The sequence below is a fragment of the Symphalangus syndactylus genome, chromosome 1 (assembly GCF_028878055.3).
Source record: "Symphalangus syndactylus isolate Jambi chromosome 1, NHGRI_mSymSyn1-v2.1_pri, whole genome shotgun sequence".
Classification (NCBI taxonomy): domain Eukaryota; kingdom Metazoa; phylum Chordata; class Mammalia; order Primates; family Hylobatidae; genus Symphalangus; species Symphalangus syndactylus.
The window spans coordinates 106,370,581-106,388,985 of NC_072423.2; the positions used below are offsets into that span (position 1 = coordinate 106,370,581).

The 18,405-nt window shown below is 43.7% G+C and overlaps 1 protein-coding gene across 5 annotated transcripts in view; it reads right to left on the reverse strand.

The window, feature by feature from the left end:
* The window catches only part of CACNA2D3 (calcium voltage-gated channel auxiliary subunit alpha2delta 3), a 959,332-nt gene that overhangs the window by 502,688 nt on the left and 438,239 nt on the right, over positions 1 to 18,405 (reverse strand). For all 5 annotated transcript variants that reach the window (XR_010122405.1, XR_010122406.1, XM_055273813.2 and 2 more), the window contains exons 7-9: positions 14,082 to 14,142; positions 13,838 to 13,988; positions 2,018 to 2,092 (exon numbers count right to left, since the gene is read on the reverse strand). Coding sequence is in view for 3 of the 5 variants with exons in the window: in XM_055273813.2 (XP_055129788.1) it covers positions 2,018 to 2,092; positions 13,838 to 13,988; positions 14,082 to 14,142 (287 nt within the window). In the remaining 2 variants the exon portion in view is untranslated. The remainder of the gene's footprint in view (positions 1 to 2,017; positions 2,093 to 13,837; positions 13,989 to 14,081; positions 14,143 to 18,405) is intronic.

Consider the following 18,405-nt stretch of genomic DNA (forward strand, 5'->3'; position numbering starts at 1 on the left):
GTTGGTCCAGGTGAGAAGATTCTAGAATGCTCTATTCAGGATATATGGGACTCAAACAGGAAAATCAGGGAACTTCCCTTTTGTCTTTAAGACCCAAAGCCCCTAGACATTTCATTTTCTCCTTTTCAAGTCTTCTTATACAGATTAAGCATTTCTAATCCAAAAATCCAAGATGTAAAATATGAAATTCTCCAAAATCTGAAATTTTTTGAGCACCAATATAGTGCTCAAAGGTCATACCCAAAGGAAATGCTCATTGGAGCATTTTGGATTTCAGATTTTCCAATTAGGGATGCTCAACCAGTAAGTATAATGCAAATATTCCAAAATCTGAAAAATCAGAAACATTTCTAGTCCCAACCATTTTAGATAAGGAATACTCAACCTATACTTGTTCATTGCGTTATGTCTAGAGCTTCTTAGTTATAAAGGTAAGGACCTCATTAGAATATCGTTACTCTATATCGGCAGAATAAGAAGTCCAGATTAGTTTTTATATTCAAAAGTATTCCAGTCTTCAATATCCATAAATTCAAAGGCAATTTAGAATAATTTCTTAGCCCATTTCCTCTAATGATTTTTTTTCATTCATAAAACTTTCTATTTCCAAACATCATATCGTCCTTTGTTCCTCTGGGAAGCAATCTGAAGGAAGGCTTTGATCATTTAAGTGTCTGTTCTGTTTAACATTGCAAGCACCAGGATGGAACACCTATTTGAGGCTCTGGAGGATATTACAATATTACAATATTGGAATAGAGATGAGATCTTCACCTACACAACGGCCAAACAACGGGAAAGTCTCTAGAAAAATGTGGCTATAGACTTAAGTCACTTTTCTTCCCTTAGCCTAGACAATTACCATGAATGAGCATTCTCAGGTTACACCTGTTCTTTGAACTTCAGTGTACTTGATTCCTCCCTCCTAAATATGAAGCTTATCATGGTGCTTCTTTCCCCTCAAACTGAAGCCCAGATATTAACTCTAGTGTATTTTTTACTTTATACTTTGTGTTCCAACTGGAATGAATTTCTCCCAATCCTCTGTTGTTCACTTCCTCAAAGATACCCAAATTAAGTGCTTCTACTACCTACATCTAAGATAGCACCAATACAATACAAGCCAGGGGTTTCTCTCCAGCACATACAGTGTGCCTCACAAAAGCCTGCCTTGGCCATTGCCCCCAGCTACCTCATGCAGGTCTGCTCTCCAGGGGAAGAGCAGCTCTGTGTGTCAGGTACAGAAAATCAACATGGGCAATGGCAGCTGTGAGTCCCAGAAGCTGTGACATGGCTGCAGCCACAGCTATACCTTCAAGTGAAATTTTCAACTGGACTTGTAGGGGTGGTATAGTGGTGGTTGCGGTAGCTGTACTGACAAATTTAAAGGTGGCTAAAGGGAAACAGGATGTATTTTACAGAAGTCTACTTTAGAAATTTTCCTAGGATACTCCAAAACTGGAGGGGAAAACCTCTAGCCCATTGTGTAAGATTCTCCTTTAACATATCGTCCTTTTGTTCCACAATATTGATGGAACAGGCAATGCTCAGCACATTGAGGATACAGTAGTGAGCAGACAGCATTCCTATCCTTGTAAGGCTTACCTTTAACAGCAGACAAGTTACCCCAACAGTTACCCCAATGACTATTTAATCAACCGTGAGAAGGAAAGGGAAATAGCAAGTGGGTTCAATTTTCTTTGAAATCTCAGCAAGAGCCATATTCTCTCAAGAGTGTCAACGTAAGCATCAAGCACACCATAGCGTTGTGTTTATTAGAGCACAAGGACAATAAGTGAATGCAACTGTTTCAGAACTAGCAAGCCTTTGAATTCAACGTAATTATTTTAGTGCCATGATTTTCTCTGTGCCTCTTAATAAATATTCTATACATGGGAGCTCCAAGGGCCTCAATGAAAGGGCAGTGTATTTGATAAGACAGATTTATTGTGAAACAATCACTATGAGGGAGACAGGGGTGTACCATGACTGGAATGCTCCCCCGAGCTGCCCCTACCTCTTTGTTTGTCCTGTCGGCTTGCACCAAAGTTCCATTCAGGCAAGGTTCCACATAGTGAAGCTCCTCATTATACTGCAAAGGAAAAAAGTCAAGAAGGAACACTTAATTAAGGAATTGAAGGGTACTTCTTAATAATTTAAGGAGGTATGCATACAAACAAAAAAGCGGCACAATCACAGGCTCCATTTATTCACGTAAGGTGAACTCTCTCATGGGTGTCCCTCCAGACAACTTGTGCTGCAGACAGACTTTATTCTTTTCTTGTTTGAAGGAGAAACTTCCAGAGCATGTGCTGGTAGCTGGCAGGGTTCAGGGTGCACCCTGTTAACTGACCATTCTTTGGGGTTGCCTCCAAACACTGGCAGTTCCCTGGGCATGACTGACAGCCCATGGTCCTGGTGGGAGCTGAAGAACATCCCAGAGTTGCGTGGATACAGCTCCAGCTACTGTCTTTGGCTTCACGGAACCAAGGGACACGTGTGTGGCTTACACATGAGTGGGGACAAAATAAGCCTTAATGTTCCCTGGTCACTCTGCAAGAGTATGTGAGTGCTGATCAGGGCACTGTCCATGCACAATTTCCCATACATTGTCAACACCAGCACTCCCATCACTTCAATCCCAGCATATCCAGAATAGGACCCCCCCTCCTTTTTTTTTGGGCAAAGCTCACAACCAGGTAGCAAAAATGTGAGTATTCTCATCATTTCTCTCAGCAAGCTTGCTTCTCTGCCCTGCAGGGAGGCTGGTCCTTACACATCTGATCGTGTTGCCTCTTGTCAGTCCTATTCACAGCTCCCGTTGCTGTGCAGATGAATGTTCCCAGGGCTTTGTGAGGCTCTGGACCCTTGGTCCTGCTGACACTCTAGCATCTTTACTCATCAGCCTTCCCCTAAAACATTATTCCCCTGCTGTCCTCTGACATGTCTCCTCTTTTCCTTCAGGCCTTCCAATGCTGGGACCCCTGCTTTGAGCTCTCGCTCTGGCACCTCTTCCCTCTGGCTGACTCCTGTTCACCTCCTGGGTCAGATTATTCCCACCTCCTCTGGGAAGCAGCCTGTGGTGCAGGCTAGGCAATGCGTTAGGTCCCTCTTCCATACAATCCCTGTAAATTCTAATTATCTGTTGGCTGGATTCCCCACCACAAAGTGGGACCACACCATTAGGGCCCATGCCTGGTCCTTCAGTGTATTTTCTGCAGCAAGCAGAGGGCTGGACCCATAGTGGATGCCTGAGGACCATTTGATTGATGACAGTTTTATGGTATATCTACTTTAGCAGCCAAAGAGGCCTGGAGCTCCTGAGGGAAGAGAACAGAACCATCTCTCCCAGACCCAGCTAACTCTTGAGCAAAGTTGGCCTAGGGAGTTTGTGCTTTAAAACTAAAGTCAGCGAGGAACACGCAGGGCTGTGAGCAAGGGAGTGAGTGGAATAAAGAGATGAGCTTGGGAAATCCCTCTGGATACACCGCAGGGACAGGTCGAAGAGGGGCTAGACCTAAAGCTGCTCAAGAACAACTGGGATGTCTCAGGTTTCCCATGGAGAGAGCCTCACCAAGCAAGCAGGAGTGGTGATCAAACTGACCTTGGCAATTAACTGTTACTGAGCACTTACTGCATCTAGGCAGCAGGTAAACTTCATCTGCACGTTATCTTAGCATCATTTGTCAAGCACATCCAATCACTCACCCTTTACAGATGGGGAAACTGAGGCATGGCAAAACTGATCGACTTGCCCAAAGACACCAGAGAGTAAGTGAGGGTTGGTGGAGTCCAGATTCAAATCCAGGCAGTCTGACCTCACAGCCACTCACAACAGGTCCTCAATGCCCCCAACTTATCCTCTCTGGCCCCCAAACCTCCAGATCTCCCCATCAGTCAGGCTTGTGCCCTCTCTTTCATCTTTGCTTTTAGTCATATAAAAAGCATTTGAAAAATTATATCCCAGTGATTTGAGGGCTTAAATATCCTCTAACGAGGCATGGAGAAAAAAATATATGACATTAGACATTGACAAATAGGAGTATGACTTTTAGTCAACAAACAACATCAACTCAGGATCCAAGAAGCAACTGCACAGTTCAATATGAAGGAAAACTCCTCCAAAGCTCTCAATCTCTGTTGGACTGACCCTGGAAGTTGCTAAGAAAACAGCCATTCCCCTCTCCTTCACTTCCCTTGCTGACTCATTTGGTTTAGGGTGACAATACACCGATTTCTAAGGCCTGAAGCACAAAGGGTCTTAGCCAGTCACAGCCATCCAGTTCCCCTTTGTTGGACACGACCTTTTATAGCCTGCCTTGCAGCTAGGGGCAGTCAAATGACCATGACATAAAGGAAAGTTTGATGGGCTGTTTCAATGAAACGTTTTCCTGCCATTAAGGGAAAACTCATCTATACTCACTCTTTTCTTCCTGCTTGGGATGCTATTGTGGAGTTGCTGCAGCCATTTTGCAACTATGAGGTTACAAGACAAAGAATGGAATGCAAAGCCCAAGGAAGACAGAGCAGGACGATGGAGCCAGCGTGGGCCCCTGAAGATAATGTTGAGCTACTGTGCAAAAGCTGCAGCCACCCTCCTCCAGGCTTCTTACATGACATTATCAGATGCCTGTATGCTGAACCAACCTTTCCTCACCTGTTCTGCAAACTAGAGCCCAAAACTTTCCTAACTGAGGTTCCCACTGTGGTTTTACTTCCTCTCATTCTTCCATTTTCCAGGTAAATTGAATCACTTCATTGACATTCTACCTAATACACACTCTCAAAATTGATTCCTGGGGTTGTACAGTTTGAGCTGGTAGTCAGGTCACTTGGGTCCAAGTCCTGCCTCTACCGTGTACTCACTGTGTGGCCTTGGGGAAGTTGCTAAGCCTCTCTGATCCCAGAATCTTATGCATAAGAAGTTACTAATTCACCTTCAGTCTCCCTCCGGGGGCCCCTGCAAAAATTGAGTGAGGCAACAGATCTGAGACTGCCTTGCTAATATAAAAGTCTATACTTGTGGGGGCTCCAGAGGGGATTTAAAAGTCAAGAAGACGAAGGAGTTCTTGCCCTCATCAGGGAGGTACATGTGCAGTAATCAAAACCATGCTTGCCATCACTGTGTGTGCTATGGCCTCAGTGGAGGAATCCGCTCTTCAGAATCCCAGCCAGCTTGTTAGTGGCATCATCCAAGCTTGCAGTTGACTAATTTCCCTTGACTGCATCAGGATAAAGCTATGCTGAGCAATCTGGTCTGTATCACCAGAGGAAGCTGGGCTCAGCCATGTATGTAAGGGAAATGTGCACACCAGGCAGCTGTACTGGGGCCTGCCAGCTGTGCACGCTCCTCTCACTACCCAACAGCTCCTCCCGAGGGGGCCTCCAAGGATGCCCTGTGCATGGAACTGCTTCCAGACTCCTCCCAGCCCTTTATTTGGAAATCTTTCAGCTTCTGCACTTTTGTGTATGTTCTCTAGATTTCTATTTTGTGAAACGATGATGTAGAAGAGCCATATATATTTACAACTCAAGATTTGGTCACCTCTTGCCCTAAAACACAACAGCCTTATAAATGGCTCTCCTTGGCCAGGCGTGGTGGCTCACGCTTGTAATCCCAGCACTTTGGGAGGCCGAGGCGGGCAGATCACGAGGTCAGGAGATTGAGACCACGGTGAAACCCCGTCTCCACTGAAAATACAAAAAATTAGCCGGGTGTGGTGGCGGGCGCCTGTAGTCCCAGCTACTCGGAGAGGCTGAGGCAGGAGAATGGCGTGAACCTGGGAGGCGGAGCTTGCAGTGAGCCGAGATCGCGTCACTGCACTCCAGCCTGGGCGACAGAGCAAGACTCCGTCTCAAAAAAAGAATAAAAATAAAAAAAAAAATGGCTCTCCTTGATCCCTAATGAAATAATCTGATATCAACAGTCTAAGGAAGAAAAGGATACAACACACATCATCACCAGCTAGATGCAATTTCCTTCTAAAATTTGCTTTTACTCCCCTGCACTACCAGGATTGAACCCTAAAGACGTACTTAAACTTTCCCCTTCCTGCCCAAGTGGTTAGTCCTTCTTGCAAATTTCTGGGAAATGGGAAGAGTCTCTTAGGGAGAAAGGAGTGGGCCTAGGGTGCCCTGGAAATGGGTCCAGTCCAGCCCACCAACTACACGGTAAGGAAATGGACAAACAGCTTTCACCCTTTAAAGAACTTAGAAGCTGCCACATAGCATACGGGGACTCGGATGCTGTTGGCTTTCTTCTCCCTGCTTCCTTCCTGGTTGGCTTTCCTTTTCTGATTCTCACAAGGGTAGAACAGTAGAGCTAAAGCAACTGAGGCAGGCAGGGCTGGGTTCAAATCCTGACTCTGCCACACACTAGCTGGGTGACCTTGGCCTCAGCTTTTGTGTTGGGGAAACAGGTATTCTAACTGCACCTCTTTTGTGAGCTCACTGTGAGGATGAAATAACAGTCAACATAGATCCTGGCACGTAAGAATGAGAAAGGCATCTAGGTGCACAGGCACACATGCACAAAAAAGAAAGAAAATATATATGTGAGTGTGATGTGTGCTACCTAGAGGGAAAGGCCAACAGATGACACCCTGAACCCAGAGCTGGAACTTGATATGAAGGAAGAGAGTGATGTCAGTGACGGCAAAGTGACCCACTCTTTGGAACAGGGGCATGTGTCCTTGGCCTTCTCTGGAGATCATGGATCTGCATTTGTTGGGGATAAGATGCCGTGTCATCAGGCACATGTCACTGTCTACATACCCAAGACAAGCCCATGATGTCTGGCCACACACTGTCCCACTCTAAGCCACCTCTGAATCCTCCCAGGGACCGGGGTCTTTGGCAGACAGGGAGCCAAGATGGTGCAGCCAGCTTACTGGGAAATCCCCATGTAGGAAGGCATCTGCCACAGAACTCTTCACTTCTTTATTTGCTCCCTGAATATTACCCTAAGCACCTACTGTGTGCTGGGGACATAAAACACTGGCTAAGTTTGCTCATGACCATCATTGTAGAGTGACAATGAACCGTTTTTTCTTATTTTTCTTAGTAAAAGAGTATGTTTACTCTTGCTCCATCTGAACATAAGGTCTTTTTTCCTCTTGTTTGTTTTTGTTTGTTTTTGAAATGTGGGTCTCACTCAGGTATCACCCAGGCTGGAGTGCAGTGGTGTGATCACAGCTCACTGCAGCCTCCACCTCCCAGGGTCAAGCAGTCCTTCTGACTCAGCTTCCCAAATAGCTCGGACCACAGGCACATGCCACCACATCCAGCTAATTTTTTTATTATTATTTGTAGCAACAAGCTCTCCCTATGTTGCCCGGGTTGGTCTCGAACTCCTGGGCTCGAGCAATCCTCCTGCCTCGTCCCTCTGTCTCCATTCAACCAACCTCCAAACTCTCCGCTCTGAAGGCAAGGGACCCATCATCATATGCCTTTTCTTTCCTTTTGCCCAATGTCTGTGAGCATTCCATACATCTCCCCTTTTACAGACACAGCAAAGTGATCAATGAGAATCTTAATGATGATCTAAAATAGGAAAGGCAACTTTGATTAAATGAAGGGCCAGAACGTTTTGGAGAAGGATCTAAAAGCGATGCAAATGGGCTAGACCCTCCCACCAAGGTTCACAGGAGCTTCTGCATTAGTGTAGAATCCCAGCATATACTGGCTCAGGTGAATCACAGTCCAAAAGCCAGACAGCCAAAGACAACTGACTTTGGGCTCTGGATAATAGTGAGGAATCCACCTAATGTCAGAAGCCGAACTTGACAGATGAAAGCAATTCCGCTTTCAGGCCTAACAGAAGGTTATCAGTCGCCTAGAGAAGAGGATGAGGAAAGGCCTCTCTAAGCAGGGACCGGCTTTAGGGCGCATCTCAACACCCTGCCCTGAAGCTGAGACTCAGTTTTGTGGGTCTCCATTGCCTCCATTGGTTGTCCCAATTCCTGCACCTGGCTGACCAGACTGGTTCGATCTGGCTTGCCTCTCTCCATCCAGTCTCATTCATTTCACCATCACCCACGGGATCCACTCGCCTCCACATTCACCCACCCCCCTATGTGATCCAGACACACCAAGAGCTCCTTCTTCGGGGCTGGGGTAGGGGAATCTTACACCTGCAAATGGCACTTTCTTCCTCAGTTGTTGACTCCTTCCTCCTTTTCTCCCTGCCTTGTCTCATCACGTTTGCCTATGCCTGGGTAGCCTACTTATCTTCAAGTGTCCACTTGGTCATTACTTCTTCTGATAAGCCGCCACAGAGCCCCAGGTGATACATGCCCCAGCTCTAGACACCCAGTCCCCCAACTACTCCCTCTCCAAGACTGCAGTGGCCACACTGTATTGTGAGACCTGCTTCCTGGTAGCCCCCATACAAGGCTCACACACAGAAAACCTAAGTCTCTGAGAGCAGACAGCTTGTCTTAAGTTAGCCCCAATGCTTAATGCAGAGCACTCAGTACTATTTGTTGAATGAATCAATAGAACAAAGAAACAAAAGGGCAAAATTGCAGAGAAGATCACTGATGGAAAGGACTAGGAACAAAGCCAGAAACAAAATTGGCACAGAAACAAAAAATGAGAATCTCTACCCCTTTCAAAAAACAGGTAAATAAACAAAAAGTAAAGGAAGTAAGTGGCCATGTTTTAAAGAATCCAAAGTTCTGCAAAAAAAAAAACCCACAGAATTAAATGCTGCCATGCTCATGTAATACAGAATTGCTGAGACTCCATTAAATATTTTTGCAGTTTTACTGGTGCACTTTTGATTAAATAACCTTTGAATGAAAACGTGTAGGGATTATGTAATGAAGCAGATGAACGCATATGATTTTGACCAACGCAAGCCATCCCAGGGATCTTTTGCATTACAAACGCATCTTATGTAATTTGAAACACAACTGGACACAATTAGTAGTACAGAACAAATGAGCACTGAAAGAAAATACTATCCTCATACTTTTAATACGGAATCGATTACTTTAAAAAGCAAATCCACAGCGGCAAAGCATTGGAGAAACCGTTCTAAAGAAAATCTGCAAATTAAAACCAGGGCATCAGAAAGTTCTTGCTTAAACTAACAAATGATGCTCTTCTTAATTCAAGTCTGCACAAATATGGGCTGCAGGAGGCATTTAAATTGATTTAACAATATTGGCCCAGTTAATACTGTGTTCATTTAATGCATGGCTTAAGCTTCTGTAAAGTCATTTTTCAAATTTCAACATCGGACAGAATTAGCACCCTCATTTTTATGATAATATTGTTAATTTAATGCATGGCTTGAAGTTAGACTTCAAAGTGAATCAGAAAAATATGCCTTTTCTCTTGTCAGAGACATCTCTCTTCACGCACCAGTGGTTTGACCTTAAAATTTTAACTTCAACTGCACAAAATTACTCTCATATTTCAACTATTCCTTCATAATTCAATCAGTTAGTTTGTCCATTTTAGACAGATCTTGCAATACCTTGCCCATGAAAGCTAAAACAATTTTTAACATTATCTTTTTATGTTTATACTCTGGACAGATCAAGATCAGAAACTTTTCAGTATAATATTAAACATGCAGTTCACAATGAACTTAATAAAACCTGCAAAACCAGAAGACGAACTTAAGTGGCCAAGGGAAGTCTTTCCCACTATTTAAATCTCTTTCCTCCGACCTCCATTATGGCACTGAAAATCAAGAGGCAATGATGAGTTAGATTTGCACAAACAAAAACCTACAGTACACGAGGGCTTCCGGCACTGAAAATATTGTATTCTATACTTTTCCTCTAAAACAGTGAGCTATCTCCACAAACATCTACCTGGCAAGCAAAGGAAGGCTGACAGTGTAATGGAGGATGAAATGATAATGTCCTCTTTCGTAAATGGAATCCAGCCGACGATAACAATGCACTCACACAGATTTGCAGGGCATTCTGGACGGTGTTTCAAATATTCCATCCCCCTGTACTTTAAGAACCTGCAGTTGGGTCACCCTCTACACAGGAGACAAGTGACCATTTTAAACAGACTGAGGGAAAACCTACACCATATTACTAGAGCAATTATGTCAGGGCAGAAACAGAAGGAGGTGATGGAGGGAAAAAAATAAGAATTCAACAAGGCAAGATTTGCAGAACACACTTAGGATTGGGAGAGACAATTCGAGGAAATGCAAATGAAAATCTGCCAGCTAGGAATCTCCTATTATTTAGAAGCCTCAAACTGTTGGTAAGTGTGTAAACATTATGCCCTGCTTGGTAGACATTCTGGTAGGTGCCTGTGTGCACACCCTTCGGTGCAGCAATTTCACTTCTAGATTTTATTCAATAGAAGCACATCCAACCTTGCAAAAAATATATGCATTCCATTCAGTGCACTGCACGCACTGCACTCACTGTAGCACTTCTGAGTAACAAATGTGATGGAATGCTCTGTTATTCAAATACATTTGATTGAAATAAGAGTTGCTGAATATTCTGTAAAATATGAATTTTGTGAACAGACTGTGTGCTCATATACACAGAAACATTTAGAATATGTGCCAAATGAAAGAGAAATGAGAACATTGATGAATTGTTTAAAATTATTACATATGTTGCCTACATTAAAAAGCAATGAATCTATCAACATTACTGTTAATTAATGGTTCTTTTATGACCTTGGCCTTCTAATATAAATTCACTAACATATCTGATCCATTCTCTTATCCATTAGAGGAACAAAGTTCATGATTTTACTATAAAGACTTCAAATAAAGAAGTTCAGAGTGTCTTGCTAGTTGTTGAAATAATTATGTAAATAGTGTTGAAGCTGATTATTTATGTTGAAAATTAACAAACAGATGTACAGTGAGGGTTAATGGGATCTTTAATGGGTTTTATATAAAGAGACAATTTGGGGTAAAAAAATTTTTTTTCTTAACTGTTCTATAATAACTGGCATGTCTACTTTTAATTATCTTAATCACCCTCTCTTCTTTATTGAGTTGACACTGTTTGTATATCTTAATGAACTTACATAGATTATTTCAATCGATTGGTTTTGTTAACAGAACAATAAATCCTGACTGATAAAGAACACAGGATGTAATTAGTTAGCTCTTCTTATTATGCGAATTTCTGATACTTCTGTAATGAGTAATTAAAGATTAATAAGAAAGATAGTCCCAAATTAGCTGCTTCCTATCTGTAAATGCTTCACGATGTGTGGGGATCAAGCCACATTTTGCATTCCCACCACTAGGCTGGCAACTAGAGTAACTTGGCAGCAAACCCAAAGTTCTAACTATCTGAAAGTCTTCTTCCAAAGAACTATGCCTCGAGGCCATATAATTTCATGATAAGATGGCTGAGTGGATCAACTACATCCTCTTCACTTCTGCTCAGGAAAGGCTGCAAGGTGAAGCCGGACAATGTGTGAGCCTTCACCGTGCCACCTTTTCTGGCTGTGTAACTCGAAAAGGTCACTTCCGTGGCTTCATGCCCCTGTCTCCACGCCACATGGCACAGAGCTGGGGTGAGGATTCAATGAGATAATCCACACAGGACACTTAGCAACTGACTTGCACACAGTGAGTGGAAGGCAGGTGTGGTTATTATTCATTCAACAAATATTTAAACTCCTGCTATTTGCCAAGCACTGCCTAGTTGCTGGGGATGCATCCATCAATGAACCAGACTAACCCCTGTTCCCAAGGAATTCAGTATTCTCTTTCTTTTCCCTTTCGTCTTTAGGATTTCTTAAAATCAGAACCTTTTGTTCTGAGAGTCTGATCAGAAGAGGCCTGTATAGGCAGGATACTAATTCAGGCAATCCCCTTGGCCATCTTCATGTCACTTAGAGGCCCAGGCCCTCTGCCTGGAGAACACAAGTGGGTGTCATGCCTATGCAGAAGGCAGCCCAGTCATAAGGCCCCATGACAACATACTCTCCTTATGGGTTTAGGGGAGCCATGCAGACCACAGCAACAGCATTCTCAGAGCACTCTCTTCTTTTGTATCTCACCACTGGTTAAGGAGCCCTGTGCACCAGCTTGACTCTGGTGCATCAACTCAGATGATCCCAACAGCAACCCTGTGGGCAAGGTGAGCACACCTACTTCACAGCTGAGGTAGCTGGTGCCCAGACTAAAGTAATTAGCTCAAGAAACACAGCATATGTGGTGAATGGGATTCAAAACAGCCCAACTCCAAAACCCAGGCTCTGCCCGCATCACCATGCTGCCTCCATTGCCCATAGCAACTACTCCACCTCCCAAATAGATGTGATGTGTGTTATTTTCATGCAAAAGAATACGTGTCCACCACACACACACACACACACACACACACACACACTTAGTTAAGTGCTCAAGTACTCAAAGAAATCAGGCTCACTCGGACAAGCCTTTGGAAAGAGTGGGAGGAACATAAGGGGCATGATGAAAATCATACCAAATAATCAGTGGGAAGAAGAAAAAGAACTGGAGATTGTAAACCAAAAATAAAATTCTAAGACCCCCCGCAACCATCCGAATGGACTTCCTCCTCTACACAGGAGACCAGGGCTCTTTTAAAATTTCATCTGAGAGACTGTTTCAGGCCGTGATGGGAAATGGGGGTCAAACGTGCCTCTTTACACCTCTCTGGCATGAACATCAACACAGACTTTAAGTCTGATAAGAAATATTTTACAACCTATTCTGTCTGAAGCCTAGGATGTGAAGGCTTCCTCTGCAAAAAAGAACTTGGGCCTCCAGTATCCTTTATCTTAACCCGGACATTCCTGTCTATTCACCCCCAGCTCTTTAGAGAAATTCAACCAATTGTCAACCAGAAAATTTTAAAATCTACCTGTAAGCTGGAAGCCCCTACTTCAAGTTGTCCTGCCTTTCCGGACCAAACCAATGTATTTCTTAAATGTATTTGACTGAAGTCTCATGTCTCCCTAAAATGTAGAAAACCACGCTGCACCAGTGAACCAAGCTGAACAGATACCCAACTACCTTGGGTGCGTGCTCTTAGGACCTCCTGAGGGCTGTGTCACAGGCCATGGTCACTCATATTTGGCTCAGAATAAATCTCTTCAAATATTTTGCAGAGTTTGACTCTTTTCATTGACAAGATAGAGACCTGAATAAGTGGTCATTTCCAGGCTACACGACTGCCCGGTCTCAGGCTTGGTTCCCTATCTCCCATTTGCCAGCCTTGTGACCTGGACAAGTTACTGACGCTCTTCCAATCTCAGCACCTTCATTTGAGAATATGCCCAAACCACCCCCTACCTCCTAGACTTGCTGTGAAAAACCAAGATAATAAAAATATGAAGAGTAAGGCATTTACTAAAAGCAGGCATTTAATAAATACCGCTTTTCTTCCAGAAGCTGAAATAAAGTGTTCTGTGAACCATAAACTGCTCTCCATATTTTAGTTGCTTCATTGCCATTATATTATTATTAATTATTATCATCATCAATATCATCAGGCTAACCTAGCTGGAAGTTAATTTCCATGTGAGAAACTCTAGTGGTTTGGTGAAAATCTTGCTAAGTCTGTTTTCCAAGAATCTGAAAATGTCAGCTCCCCAGGAATACCACATCTTGTGTGCCATTCTCTCAGATGGTGTGGCTGTGTGGTGGGTTAAGACAGGCAACGTGTGTTCAACTGCATTTCCAAAAGCCCTTCCACTGCCTTCCACTGTCCATGACTCTGTCAACTTTCATGAGACTAACTAGGCCTCATGTTCTGGCAGGTAGACGCTCTAGATCTAACAGTGAGAGCAATGTTAACCAGTTGCTACCAAAAGATCAAATGAACCCAAGTGCAAAGAAGGCACAAAACGGTGCACTCACAGCAATTATGTTGAAGAAGTCATCATCCCCAAGTGTATCCAAAATGGATGAGACTGTTTGCTTCGCGATAGTCAGACGGAGTCCTTTCATGCTGCCACTGACGTCAACTAAAATGACCACGTCTTTCGGAGAAGTTGCTGCCTGGATGTACCTAAGTCAAGGGAAAAATTAAGTAAAAATTAATCCTGACTTCTCTTCAAGGTATCTCTTTGAGAAATAACGAACAGGTCTGACCACTGCCTACCATTTTCGGTTCCTGCAGTCGAAGGCAATGACTCCATTCTCATCTGGTTCCCATTTAATCCCTAGAAGAAAAACGGGGTTATGAGAAACCCAGAAACTTCAAATATTTATTCATAGCATTTCAAGGCTGCTCTACTTTGCTGACTGAATGGACAGGGTGAAAAATCACATGCAAAGACCAACCCCGGAGCTCATCACATGCTCCATCGCCAAATCCAGGCAGGAGCTTTTGGGCCATAACCCTATAGCAAACACAGCACTAGCTCAGCTGCTCCAAAGGCCTCCAGAGAGTGGAGATGTTTTTAGGACTGTGCTGTCCATCGAGAGAGTATGTGACTCCAGCTCCTTCACTTGGCTAAGGATAAAGGTAGCCAAAGTCATTTCTTACTGTCCAGCAAGTTGCTGCACCTGGGGGTATCATCCATAGATCTCTGGGAAGGGTCTGGCCCTGTCCCTGGACTAGGTGATGTAATGTCTATAGCAGGGGGGTTGAAAGCATAGATACAATGTTTCCATCTAAAGATATACACAGGTCTGTTCCCTCCTCACTCCTGTTTTTAAAATCAGAAATTTTGGCCTGGCTTTCCACACTGAAATGAAATAAAATGGCTCTCATTATGCTGCATAATAAAGTTTGAATTTCAGCTCCTGAAGCCTGGGGAGTTTTCCCCATGTGTAAAATCAGATCCAACATCCTTAGTCTTGTGGTTTGCAGCCTAGTCAGGATATATCCAACTTAGTTTTTAAGAATAAAATATCATTTGAAAAGAAAGGCATTGGCTGCTTAAAAACAAGATAGAAAATCACTGTTTTCAACCATCAGTTCTGCTCAGGGATGGAGGATTTGCAACAGAGACCTTGGAGACAGGAAAATAAAAACAGAAATATCATTTTCACAGGAGAGAATCCTGACTCAGCTGGTGGCATTGAGATTCTTTTTTCCAATTAACAATGGCCAGCTTTCTAAAGGACCACACTGGGCTAATAATAGGCATCTGCTAAAGATAACATCCCCAAATTATCACACAGATAACCTTGAGACAGTAGTCTGTAATCCAAAGAGATATTGGGTTTTGTCCTTCTTGTACCTACATTTCCCACTGCACATGTGTCTAATTTAAAAACACTCCCCATAAGAAATCAGAAAATGGAAGTATAAGAAGCTACTGCCAAATTGGAGGTCATTAGGTAATAAAGATAAAATACAACTAATATGATGTTGTACACTAAGGGACAAGAATGCAATTAATTTAAAAAATATCTGACACATTGCTTTGCATAAAGCCAGGTACCATTAGGATGGCACAGTCTTGAGAAACAGTGAAGTTATATCTCTGGTGAGGCCAGGCAATGCTCCAATTTATAATTCCACAAATAACTGGTTTGAGTGTGATATAAAGAGAATTTTTTATTTTTTGTTTTTTAAATGTGTTGACCCATGGGAGGTGTTCAGTGGATGTTTCTTGAATTGAACTGTAGTGAATGATCTTAGACCACAGCCACCCCTGCCTATACTGGTGATCGTCCACCAACATTTTCTGGCTCTGGCACCCTTCCCCGGATTACAGCCCTATCACTGTGTGCTCCACGGGAGCAGAAAATATTTTATTATCTTCTACTGCCCCAACATTCAGGTCAGGGCCTGGGTGGGAGCCAATTAATTACACTCAATGATTTCCTTTTAGGCTGAAACCATTTCCTTGCATATGGGCTTGTTTCTCATTCCAGGCACTCTGAAGCTTGGTGCTTTTTTTTTTTCCAAAGATGGAGTCTCACTGTCAGCTGGAGTGTGGTGGTGCGATCTCAGCTCACTGCACCCTCAGCCTCACTGGTTCAAGTGACTCTCCTGCCTCAGCCTCCGGAGTAACTGGGATTATAGGCACCTACCACCACAGCTGGCTTTTTTTTTTTTTTTTTTTTGTATTTTTAGTAGAGATGGGGTTTCACCATGTTGCCCAGGCTGATCTCGAACTTTTGGGCTCACCTCAGCCTCTCAAAGTGCTAAAATTACAGGCGCAAGCCACCACACTAAGCCACTTGGTGCTTTTTGAAAAGTTGACGTGAAATTAGTCTGCTGGGAAAACCAACAAAGGATACAATTCCAGTATGAAAGTGGATCAGATGGGACAGCCTCAAAGCATCTTGTCTACTAATCACAATTTTCATCCAACTGGCAAGCCCTCTGCCAGTCAGTGGACATAAAGCAGTGATGGAGAAAGAGGGACTTGGCTCCTGCCTGTCCTCAGGAAGCCTCACAGCTAGCAGGGAAGCAGACACTGGATAAGAAATCATAGGTACCAGAGATGCCATAGAGGAGAAATACCTGATGCACGTCAGTAGATAAAGGCGACCCTAATCCCTAACGTCAGAAAGATATCTTTGAGCTGAGAGTGGGAATGATGATGCATTGCTGTGCTAGGGCTGCTGTAACAAATTACCTTTGTCCCTTGGTGGCCATGGGGGATTTGTTCCAGAATCCCCACCCTCAGTCTGTGGATGCTCATGTCCCTGATACAAAGTGGTATAATAATTGCATATAACCTATGTGCATCTTCCCATATACTTTAAATCAGCTCTAGATTTCTTACAACACCTAACACACATCAACAGTTGTTATACTGTATTGCTTTTATTTGTATTATTTTTTATTGTTGTAATTTTTTTCTTGAATATTTTCCATTCATGGTTGATTGAATCCATAGATGTAGAATCCATGGGTATGGAGGACCGAACGAACTACAAAGTAGGTGGCAGAACAGAAATGTACTGTCTCATAGTTTTGGAGGCTAGAAGTTCAAACTCAAGGTGTCAGCAGAGCCAAGCTCCATCTAAAGGTTCTAAGGGAGACTCTTTGCTAGCCTCTTCCTTGCTTCTGGTAGCTCCCAGTAATGCCTGGTGTTTGTCAATTTAGAGCTGTGTCACTCCAATCTCTGCCTCCATCTTCCCATGGCTGCCTTCCCTCTGTGTCTACGTATCCTCTCTTCCTCATATAAGGGCATCCATCATATTAGATTTAGGGCCACCCTAAACCAGTATAATAACCTCATCTCAACTTACCTACTTACATCTGCAAAGGCCCTATAGCCAAGTAAGGTCACATTCTCAGGCTCCTGGTGGACATGAATTTTGGGAGGACACTATTGAACCCACTATATATGGGTAGGGTTTGTTAAACAAAAGCAGGGGGTGGTGACAGGGTAGAGAAGAACATCCCAGGCAGAGAGAACAATGTGTTCAAAGGCCCTGAGGCTGAGAAGACATGTCCAGTTCAAGGAAATGAAGGAATGTTGGTTGGCTGTATGTAGGGGACGTCCCTGCCAGAGGAGAGGAGCCTGGGTGGCAGCACGAACTGTGAGGTCTGGGCCCTTTGTGCTCAGGACATGAGGTAAGCAATGGGCAGGGATGAAGACAGTACCTCAAGGCAGTTCCAGGCATAGCCGCCCTGCAGGTACGATAAACATCATACTTTGACTCAGTTAGGGCTGAATGAGTCTGTGGCAGGGGAGGGGGGTGTCATTTTGCCCAAACCTGACTTTTGGGCGAAAATCTTCTGATTTTCCTGAGATGTCCAGTTAGGACTAAGACGGGCTCTCCCAATTCTCAAGCCTTCGCTCTCTTCCCTGCAAAGGCACTTCCATGGTGTGTTTTGTGAGGAGTTCTACAGGATGCTAACATGCATTAAGTGAATCAAAGCAAAACTGGTTTCTACATGATGGGAGGAACAGCTAAGGGCCTTTAACCTGCTCAAGTGCATCTTGAATGTCTATGACAGGGACCCTAGTGGTAGCATTTACCAAGATGATTTGAACATGGAGTCCTTCCTCCTCCAAAAATCTCACAGGAAAGTGTTTTAAAAAACAAACTTCAGAAAACCCTGCCCCAGGTGCCACTGTCTCCCCTAGGATATATCACCTTTTTAGTATATAATTGTTGGACGACACAGATATTTTGAAAATATTCAGGTAACTTCAAATCTCAGAGGAGTAACAGTTGGCTCATCTTAAATCTTTGAGATCCAAGGAATTATCACTTAAGCAAGAAGCACCCCCATGAGCCACATCATTTCTCGAAGTGCCAATATGCCTTTTGGAATCCCACTCGGGTAGGATGGGGTGGGAAACCCGAGGCAAGAGGAATGCTACAGTTCAGAGGCAGAGGAAATTGCCACCCCGACTGCTCCAGAGGGGCTTTCTGAGCTTCACTGTCAGCATCAGTGATTGCCAGCCAGCCTTCCTCAGCTTTCAGAGGACAAGGTCCCCAGAATGTACCCAAATCCCTATGTGAAACTGAAAATAATGTCAAAATCTCTGCTGCAGATTCGAACG